Here is an 11,392-nt window from a genome sequence, read left to right as displayed (position 1 = left end):
GTTATATACATCATTCATTGTAAAATTGTATAGGCCTCGGAGTTATTCTGGTGTGTTTGAATTTTCCTTAAACCTGGGTTTGCCTGGTTGTGCGCGTGCGGGTGTGCCCGGCGCGGGGTAGGAAGCAATCACAGGTCGATGGCTGTGCTAGTGAGCGCTTCATGGGTCAGTGTGTGCAGTAATAACTACTCTCCTCTACTCTCTTTCTCCACGGCTCTGCTGCTGATTCCTCCTGCGAGCCCAGCGGAGCGCCATCACAGACAGGAAGTCACTGTCAGGCTGCATCATGAGATTGATCCCCTACTCTGGGTTCTGTTTCAACAGGCAGCTCTCGCCGAGGCAGACATAACGTCTCACTCAGAATATAAGCTTGTCTGTTTGTACAAAAACACACACAAATGTAAAACCCTCAAAATCGAACATGCATAAAACTACAGAAATATGCCCCCCCCCCCCCCCAAAAAAAACAGCATTATAGTGGAAAATACAATTATCGGAGCCAAAGCCTTGTATTTAGATTTCTTTGCATATTTCTATAGTTGAATGCATGTTCGATTTCGAGGGTTTTACATTGGTGTGTTTTTGTAGACAGACAAGATATATCTCAATATAAGACTACAACTGGAACAAAGCCTATAGCAACTGCATATATTGCACGTATAACAGGAAGTAATCTCTCATGTTGATTTGCATCCATTAGGCTGCTACCTGCAGAGTCTTTCAGGACACTTGAGAGAACAATCTGACACTGATTACACAGGCAGCACCAAGCACCATGCAGAGAGTTAAGGACAAACATTACACGTAAACAAATGGCTTTACAAGTTACAAATCCAAAATGTTTTTTTCCCTCATTCTGCATGAACATGTTTGAAGCAGTAGCATCTTTTTCGATCTAGACTTTATCACATTTAATTTCAGTATAGGCTGGCTACATTACATGCGTTTCGCTGTGTTTTTGTGCATCTGAAATAAACCTACCGATGTTTTTATGCATCTGTTAAAATCATATTTATAACAACGAAAATGTGTAATATTCCATATTTCACAAAATATGATTCACAGGTAGCCTATACAGTTAAACATTCCATAAAGTAGCTGCCTTTAAATCAGCAGCTGCTCAGGCCCCTCAACTCAATGTCCAGTTCTGAAATTCAGCCTAGTTGTCAGGTGAATGTCCAACGATCTCATCCCAGCTCTTCCGACAAGTGGACACAATCCACTCCCGTTCATAGTCATCTGCAGGAAAATAAATAGATTTTCAGAATAATCAACTAAGACCACGAAGGTCAGAATAAAGCAACAACCTTTTAAAACACGTTTTAAACACACAATTATTCTAACTGAAAGGGTATAAAGAAATAACTTATTCTAGTAGTTCATTAAATAAAATTGTAATGTTAAAATGTGATCGAGGAAGACGAAAAAAGGACACTGGACTGGATGCATATAATTATATCAGAGATTTTGAAATGGACACATTCAACTCAATAACGATTTACATCTCAGTGAAAAATCAGGGTAACAATTAGGAGAAAATAACTTCTTAGTGGTACTTCAACCACCAATAAATCACCAAAAAAATGAACGACAATTTTAACAAGGATGACTCGACTACCAAAACTGCGGATAATATAGTGTTTTTCATAGTTAAAACTGAAATTACTTGATAATTGCAGAGCAAGAGGTAGCATCTCTGCTGGGACTGAATCGGAGCGTCGCAGCTGCACACACTTGAGAGCTCATCTGGGGGAACAGTGTGCGCTGGGCCCATTGTTGGGCACAGGTCTGAAGCTCTAGCCTGATTGTTTGTAATTGCCTGCGATAGCCCCAGCCACTCCAAGTCGCCTCTCTCGCCACTCTACCTGGCGCGCGCGTTCAGAAATAGAAATTACAGTTGCGAACGGGCCACCGTCTGCTCCATGCACCACGGTAACTGCATGCGAGAAACAGCCTATCCACCCTTTTTGTCGCGTTGTGTTGCCTCCCCCTTCTCAACAAACGGAGGTCAGCGTCAAGAAGGTCATTTCATCACTATTTTAAACCAATTAATACCACTGCACCGGTTTCTGCCTGTTGCGAGGTCTTATAGAACTGCAATTAGGCCTCCCGTTTCTCCGAGCGCGTATGGTAATGAGATAGAATTCACACATTTTCATATGCTGTAATTTGCCCTGGATTGTGATCGTTCACAGAGTGTTTAAAAGTCACTCCTACTTTAATACAATTCTATTTGAGGGCACAGGTGGCCACCATGGTTCGGAAGCAATCTGAAATAAAATGTAAATTGTGAACACTTAACATACACTTCATGTGTTTTTAAATTGTTACTGTGGACGTCTTATAGAAAGCCTTCTATAATGAGTGTTTCGGGGCGTTTAGGGACATTCATTTGGAATGTATTAATTATTGGAAAAAATAATTTAGCCGACACATTTTAGTTTAAAAAAAATAATTCCTAAATCTGTTCCAAAAAACATTATCCACCAGATCCAAATAATTGTAGGATGCATGGTTGTATTGTTTGATTCATTTATCTACGCATGACTGTCATGAAATAAAATACGATAAAAGTACAACAACAACAAAAATGATTGGGAACACTGTACACTAGCTGTAGGCTATATTGCCTGTTACATATAACTTGTGGAATAGACTGGAATGCGCTTAACCAATCAGCATTCAGGATTAGACCCACCCTTTGTATAATGCATATCAATTAGCACATCATAAACATGACATTGTTGGTGAACCACTTTTCTCCTACTGACTATGCCTTTCCCTCTAGGCCCCCCCCCGGACATTTGCTGCTGGCCATTAACTGGATATCAACTAATTCCCCAAACTCTCTCACTCTCTCTCCGACTCACCCAGGAGCAGTGGTGTACATGGTGCGGTAGGGAAACGATAATGGCTCCTTGTTAAAACATGTTTATCTTAATCCTTAAAATACACTCAAAGGGAAAAGTGTTTCCTGCCAACTAATGCAGAAGCAACACTTTAAAGTGTTAAATGAACTTAATGGCTGTCAGATCACCTTGACTAATAGACTTAACATTACTTAATGCTGCCAGTCGGTTACTTGGGCTAATACTGGAGCATGGTTGACGTTGGAGTTGTCATGATTCTGGGGGAGACTATTTGTTAAAATTTAAATAATTATTGGGGCAGCAGGGTAGCCTAATGGTTAGAGCGTTGGACTAGTAACCGAAAGGTTGCAAGTTCATATCCCTGAGCTGACAAGGTACAAATCTGTCCTTCTGTCCCTGAACAGGCAGTTAACCCACTGTTCCTAGGCCGTCATTGAAAATAAGAATTTGTTCTTAACTGACTTGCCTAGTTAAATAAAAAAATAAAATTGATTAATGTACTGCATTGTCGAGCGACTGAAGCATTTCGCTGTATGTGATGATTTGAATTTTATTTAGGATTATAGAGGAGATGGTTTCAGGAAAGAACATAATGCAATATTACAGTAAACATGAACACGATGACCTGAACCCAGTGATATTACAGTAAATATGAAGACATTGACCTGAACCCAGTGATATTACAGTGAATATGAAGACATTGACCTGAACCCAGTGATATTACAGTAAATATGAAGACACTGACCTGAACCCAGTGATATTACAGTAAATATGAAGACATTGACCTGAACCCAGTGATATTACAGTAAATATGAAGACACTGACCTGAACCCAGTGATATTACAGTAAATATGAAGACATTGACCTGAACCCAGTGATATTACAGTAAATATGAAGACATTGACCTGAACCCAGTGATATTACAGTAAATATGAAGACACTGACCTGAACCCAGTGATATTACAGTAAATATGAAGACATTGACCTGAACCCAGTGATATTACAGTAAATATGGAGACATTGACCTGAACCCAGTGATATTACAGTGAATATGAAGACACTGACCTGTACCCAGTGATATTACAGTGAATATGAAGACATTGACCTGAACCCAGTGATATTACAGTAAATATGAAGACACTGACCTGTACCCAGTGATATTACAGTGAATATGAAGACACTGACCTGAACCCAGTGATATTACAGTAAATATGAAGACACTGACCTGTACCCAGTGATAATACAGTAAACGTGAATACGCTGATTGTATCTGCTTGAAAAGGCTTCAGCTTGTCTGCGTCCCAAATGGCACAAGCCCCCATCAGGCTCCGGTCAAAAGTAGTGAAACTATATAGCGAATAGGGGTGCCATTTTGGGAACATACCTCGACTCACAACCAAGTGGCAGTAGCTCAAACCAAGGCTGTTTTCCTTGGCAGAGGGATGCTTTGAATGTGAACCCTTACGACTTTCAAAAGAAGTTATTCCAGAAACAGGAAACTGCAACAAACAATGTGGCAATAGGGGTCCTGACCACTTGTAGGGCTGGTCCTGCTCGATGCCAGGGTGAACAACAGAAAATCACAGACAGACAGATAAATACCAGTGGTGGAAAAAGTACCCAATTGTCATACTTAAGTAAAGATAGCTAAATAGAAAATTACTCAGGTAAAAGGGTAGTCACCCAGTAAAATACTACTTGAGTAAAAGTCTAAAAAATATTTGGTTTTAAATATACTTAAGTATCAAAAGTAAATGTAAAATTGCTAAAACATACTTAAGTATTGAAAGTAAAAGTAAAATTATAAATCATTTCAAATGCTCTATATTAAACAAACCAGGCGGTACCATTTAATTTCTTCTATTTATGGATAGCCAGGGGCACACTCCAACACACAATTTATAAACAAAGCATTTGTGTTTAATGAGATCAGAGGCAATTGCGATGACCAGGGATGTTCTCTTGATAAGTGCGTGAATTGGACCATTTTCCTGCGAGCCATGCAAAATGTAACGAGGACTTTTGGGTGTCAGGGAAAATGTATGGATTAAAAAGTTCATGATTTTCTTTAGGGATGTAGAAAAAGTTGTCAAAAATATAAACAGTAAAGTAATGTACCGATACCCCCCAAAACTACTTAAGTAGCACTTTAAAGTATTTTTACTTAAGTACTTTACATTACAGATAGTTCGTTTTGTGCTGATAAGACTGCAGAGATGTAGTGTGTATCAGCTCAATCTGTTCCTGTATTCCACTATTGACTCTGTTCAGTTTGTAGCTTATATTGTGTGATGGATGATGCACTCTATGTATCTCTGGAATTAAAAGGCTGATCCATAAGAGCTCTTGCATAGCTGGAGAAATTCAAGCATGTCAGTTGATCAGGCAGCAGTGGGCTCCATGTGGCGTTGGTTGGCAGGAAGATGGTGGAAGTAAGACACACCTTGCTTCCACCCGCGCCACGACTCCACTCCCCCGACTGGACCGACCTCAGAGGGGTTGGGTCTAGTCCAGATGACCCGTGTCACCTCATCTTTCCTCAGCTGGGCTGCTGCTGTGAAGACTCAGAGATTCTTCCTCAGGGCTTCTTCCTTCCATCTGCTTTTGTGCTTCTTTTCATGTCTTGGCCCAAAGCCTGGGCACTTCCCTGACCCTTCCTGCCTGGCCCAGCATCGCTCTGGTCTGAGGGCCCTGCTCCGCTCCCCCTTCCCCCCGCACACATCCCTTCTTCTGTCCTCTTCCACAGCGGTGACTGCACTCTTTCCTCTCCTCTTCAAAACACATGGTCCCCACAGGGAGAGCAGTTCCTCTCAATGTCCAGTTAGTGCCGGGGCCCTCTGCTCTTCTCCTTCCTGGATGGAAGCCATTGGCATTAAATTCTGTCTTCACACCCATTTTGACAGACACACCTTCAACCTCTCAGAGATTATTAACATAGATCCAGAGGACACAGTGTTCCTCGTCACGTCATGTGACGAGGCCCAATGATCCTTCTTGTGCGTGCGGTTCCTCACACACACTGGCTGTCTATTGAAAGCTTATATGCATATTTCATTTTAAATCCTTCACTATATTAGTTCCTAGGTAAGGGCTAACAGAAATGGAGCATCAAGATAATGGATCTGAGGGGTATATTAAAGCAATAAATATACAGCCAATATGGCCAATATACCACGGTGAAGTGCTGTTATTATGCACGACGCAACGTGGAAAAGGAATGTCTTTCCACAAACCCCTGAGGTGCCTTACTGCTATTATAAACTGGTTACCAACATAATCAGAACAGTAAAAATACATGTTTTGTCATACCCGTGGTATACTAGCATATATCAGCATTCAGGTCTCGAACCACCCAGTTTATAATGGTGGTTTTGAATGGCTGACATTTCATCCCTGATAGTAGCTGTAATACCCAAGGCCATCTACGGTATACTAAATCAATCAAAGATTTCCTGTAGAAAAATGCCCTACCAATACGCAGTACAAACAGCAGACACCAAATGAATCTGAATCCAATGATTGGAACAACTGTATTTTATAGCTCCTCCTCTTTTCTACTTCAACACTATCTTCCTCCCCCCCGTTTCATTGGTCAATACCAGAACTGTTATGAAGGAAAAAATCTGAACATATTTCTTATTGCACATGTTCAGGACATCTGTTCAGGATATGCATCTCTTTGTCTGTTTTTGTCTGTCTGTTGTCTATATACATAAATGAGATTTGCATGCTCCGGATCAAGCAGTGATTAATATGAGGACACTCATCTGTATCATGTTGCGTATAGTTACTCTAGACAGGGTTTACCAAACTATAGTCTAGCTAGTACATCATACACCACTGCCTGTCTGTCATGATCTGGCTGGAACCACTAGTACATCCTAAACCACTGCCTGTCTGTCATAGTCTGGCTGGGACCACTAGTACATCCTAAACCACTGCCTGTCTGTCATAGTCTGACTGGGACCACTAGTACATCCTAAACCACTGCCTGTCTGTCATAGTCTGACTGGGACCACTAGTACATCCTAAACCACTGCCTGTCTGTCATGGTCTGACTGGGACCACTAGTACATCCTAAACCACTGCCTGTCTGTCATGGTCTGGCTGGGACCACTAGTACATCCTAAACCACTGCCTGTCTGTCATAGTCTGGCTGGGACCACTAGTACATCCTAAACCACTGCCTGTCTGTCATGATCTGGCTGGAACCACTAGTACATCCTAAACCACTGCCTGTCTGTCATAGTCTGGCTGGGACCACTAGTACATCCTAAACCACTGCCTGTCTGTCATGGTCTGACTGGGACCACTAGTACATCCTAAACCACTGCCTGTCTGTCATAGTCTGGCTGGGACCACTAGTACATCCTAAACCACTGCCTGTCTGTCATAGTCTGGCTGGGACCACTAGTACATCCTAAACCACTGCCTGTCTGTCATGGTCTGACTGGGACCACTAGTACATCCTAAACCACTGCCTGTCTGTCATAGTCTGACTGGGACCACTAGTACATCCTAAACCACTGCCTGTCTGTCATGGTCTGACTGGGACCACTAGTACATCCTAAACCACTGCCTGTCTGTCATGGTCTGGCTGGGACCACTAGTACATCCTAAACCACTGCCTGTCTGTCATAGTCTGGCTGGGACCACTAGTACATCCTAAACCACTGCCTGTCTGTCATAGTCTGGCTGGGACCACTAGTACATCCTAAACCACTGCCTGTCTGTCATGGTCTGACTGGGACCACTAGTACATCCTAAACCACTGCCTGTCTGTCATGGTCTGGCTGGGACCACTAGTACATCCTAAACCACTGCCTGTCTGTCATAGTCTGGCTGGGACCACTAGTACATCCTAAACCACTGCCTGTCTGTCATGGTCTGACTGGGACCACTAGTACATCCTAAACCACTGCCTGTCTGTCATGGTCTGGCTGGGACCTCTAGTAAATCTGGGACCACTAGTACATCCTAAACCACTGCTTGTCTGTCATGGTCTGACTGGGACCACTAGTACATCCTAAACCACTGCCTGTCTGTCATAGTCTGGCTGGGACCACTAGTACATCCTAAACCACTGCCTGCCTGTCATGGTCTGGCTGGGACCACTAGTACATCCTAAACCACTGCCTGTCTGTCATGGTCTGGCTGAAACTACTAATACATCCTAAACCACTGCCTGTCTGTCATGGTCTGGCTGGGACCTCTAGTAAATCTGGGACCACTAGTACATCCTAAACCACTGCCTGTCTGTCATGGTCTGGCTGGGACCTCTAGTAAATCTGGGACCACTAGTACATCCTAAACCACTGCCTGTCTGTCATGGTCTGTCTGGGACCACTAGTACATCCTAAACCACTGCCTGCCTGTCATGGTCTGGCTGGGACCTCTAGTAAATCTGGGACCACTAGTACATCCTAAACCACTGCCTGTCTGTCATGGTCTGACTGGGACCACTAGTACATCCTAAACCACTGCCTGCCTGTCATGGTCTGGCTGGGACCTCTAGTACGTCCTAAACCACTGCCTGCCTGTCATGGTCTGGCTGGGACCACTAGTACATCCTAAACCACTGCCTGGCTGTCATGGTCTGGCTGGGACCTCTAGTAAGTCCTAAACCACTGAGTCAGTCAGTGATCATCCACATGCACACACCTGTGTTTGTGGCAGGCTGATCAAAGGCAGTCATAAATATACACTTTCATATCATATTTAGTATTTTATGTGTGTATATAGTCTAAGCCTATACACTCACTGTTTCCAAATAATGCCGGCTTAGCTGCAACCTATGGCGAGAGATAGAATATAGTGTGGCTATTATTTCACAAGACAGACGATGACATCACAGCTGGGCTGTCTCCCATAGATACACCCCCATGCATCCCATTCACAAAGAGACGATTAGATCCATAACCGTTCGTAATCCATAACATTGTCTGGTGATGCAAAAACTATGAAAAACTGGCACGGCTATTGGAATTCCTATCTCAAAACCTGACAGACCTCGTTGCCTTCAAATCAAAGATCCCACATCGAGCACTCAATGGGTGGAAAAAATGTGTTTAAAATTTTCCCTTTGACAACAAAACTAAAATGACCGCAGGGGAGAGGCATGCTTGGCTGAGAGGACTACAGATGATGAGTTATAGGGTAATAAGGCTGCCTCAGCAAAGTATCTGGTTGAAATAATCTTACATTAGAGAATATGGGTAATCCGTTTATAGTATTTTATCAGTTTTTAATATCAAATGTTTCCCAGGTGGCCAGAGCTTACTGATGGGATAATAATTGCCCTGAACATTATAATAAAGCAGGGGTGCAACTTTCGCTGGGGACGAAGCGCACCGTTGCCTCGTTTTGTACTACATTCTAAAATTGCATTTTTGTCCCACCCAGTTTTATCATTGGAATGTGATACAAAACAAAGAAACTGTGTGCTTTAGGGCCATGTGGACGCCTCTGAGTGGTCGGGTAACCTGTTTGGGGTGTTTATCCAACTGGATTTAAAATATATATATAAATAAATAAAGTTATGCCTCCCCCCACTTCTAAAACCAAAGTTGCACCCCTGTGATAAAGGAATGAGGCCCAAAAAGATGATAAGTTAAGATAAAAGACAAAGTCAAACTCAGTACTGGAAAATTGGAGGTTACTGCGCATTCAAATGAGCCGGAGGTCAGAAATATATGTGATACAATACGCCTGGATCTGTTTTCACACTCAGTGTAAAAACCTTGAAGTGAGCTCCAACAGTCTCTGCTCACCTGCGTTCCTCAGGAATTGATGCTCATAGTCAGTGATAACCCTGGTGTTGGGGTCGTAGAAGCCGTCCCCACAGTCATAGCAGCCATCTGGGATGACACGCGGCGGGTCCAGGTCTGTCAGCTGAGACTCCCCTGCCAGGACAGATAGACAGAGAGTCAGTGACTGGTCAAGTCCTGAGACAAACAACAACAAACAAGGTGACTGAATTTGACAAAGCATACAGATTGTGGTAAAAACCATTGAGATAATATGTTCTATCCCATTGCTATGGTATTGAGACTGAATAGATTATTATCCTAATACTTTAGGATTTAGTCTGCTTGTAAAAAGGTAGATTTTCATTTAAAAAAACAAGTGCATGTTTTACCTGCAGGTTTGAGTCCATTGCACCTCTCAGTGTAGAACTGTCTGTCATAACCATCACAGAACTCCCAGTCCTTCTCCTGGTACTCCAGCCCATCAGAGAAGGTATACTTTCCCTGTGGATGAAACACTGTAGTATCCTGCAACATAACTGTTGTTATGTTGTTATGTTTAGTCATAAATTTGAAACTTGTATCTAATGGCAAATAAGGGATATTAGGGGGGAAAAAAACAGACAAACTTTTCACCACTTCAATTCTGTTTGGATTGGGGAATTACATTTCACCACAACATAGGCCTAAGTATGTCAATATGGTTGAATAGTCTTTAATCGTGCATCCTTTGTTGAGAGATCTATGTTCCATATCCTGTGGAGTTTTTACCATGAAACAAAGAGAGGTCTGAGCTGGATGGGAGTGAGGTGTGTTTGGTCATGGGCTTGCTAAACCTAGATCATGTCTAATGGACCGCAGTAATCATGATAATAATCGAACTGGTTACTATTATGGCTGAGATACGCATGAATGAACGGTTGACCAAAAAGGAATGTCTTTCCTGTGTGGAACATGCAGAGAGCACATGTTGGAGGAGAGGTATGGAAACGGAATAACTGCGACAATGAATGTGAATGATTGCTAAAGGGGACCAGATGTAATGGCCACTATAACCAATGTGAAACACACACACACACACACACACACACACACACACACACACACACACACACACACACACACACACACACACACACACACACACACACACACACACACAGAAAGTATGCTCCACACCTGTTTGGATATCCCTTTCTCCCAAGTTCCTTCATATTTGCTTCCATTTGGAAAATAGAGAACACCTTTTCCATGGAACATGCCATCCTTCATATCCCCAACATATCTCGTCTCTGTGGGGAATTTATACTCTCCTTCTCCCTCCATCCTGAGGAACAGAGCAAAGGACATAGCTAATTCACCAATGGTGAGATGATAAAAACATTGGACTTCAACTTGTGCCAGAACTGGTGCAAGCTAGCTAGCTACCCACTACTGCTAAAGTAAGCTAGCTAACGTTATGTCACATTACACTTTGACACATAGAAGTTTTGCAAACTGGCCTATGGCAAAAAAATTGTTATTAATTTACCTGCCATTATTGAAGGCTCCAGTGTAACTGCTACCTGTGAACTCCATATTTGCTATGAAGTTACAATGAAAAACAGAGGATAGCTTAGCTGACAGCTGCCTGGATTCTGCAGCAAGCAGGTTGTGTGACAACGTCGCCATGGAAACGGGAAGCTCGTGCCGTGTCTCTTTTTTTCAAATTTCACCGCATATAGTGTATTATGATAAAAGAAGCCTAGCATGTTGTCTCTTGTCTTAGAAAATAAT

The 11,392-nt window shown here is 42.5% G+C and overlaps 1 protein-coding gene across 1 annotated transcript; it reads right to left on the bottom strand.

The window, feature by feature from the left end:
* Positions 1 to 854: 854 nt before the first annotated feature.
* LOC135547907 (MORN repeat-containing protein 5-like) lies at positions 855 to 11,244 on the bottom strand. The gene is made up of 5 exons (XM_064977116.1): positions 11,148 to 11,244; positions 10,796 to 10,943; positions 10,009 to 10,120; positions 9,641 to 9,772; positions 855 to 1,239 (listed from the first exon to the last, which is right to left on the bottom strand). The coding sequence occupies exons 1-5, from the start codon at positions 11,192 to 11,194 to the stop codon at positions 1,160 to 1,162; spliced, it is 519 nt and encodes a 172-aa protein (XP_064833188.1). The 5' UTR covers positions 11,195 to 11,244; the 3' UTR covers positions 855 to 1,159.
* Between the last annotated feature and the right edge of the window lie 148 nt (positions 11,245 to 11,392).

This window comes from Oncorhynchus masou, chromosome 11 (assembly GCF_036934945.1).
Source record: "Oncorhynchus masou masou isolate Uvic2021 chromosome 11, UVic_Omas_1.1, whole genome shotgun sequence".
NCBI classification, from domain to species: Eukaryota; Metazoa; Chordata; class Actinopteri; order Salmoniformes; family Salmonidae; genus Oncorhynchus; species Oncorhynchus masou.
The sequence above is the reverse complement of the archived record's forward strand: the minus strand, read 5'-3'. Positions and strand labels throughout refer to the sequence as shown.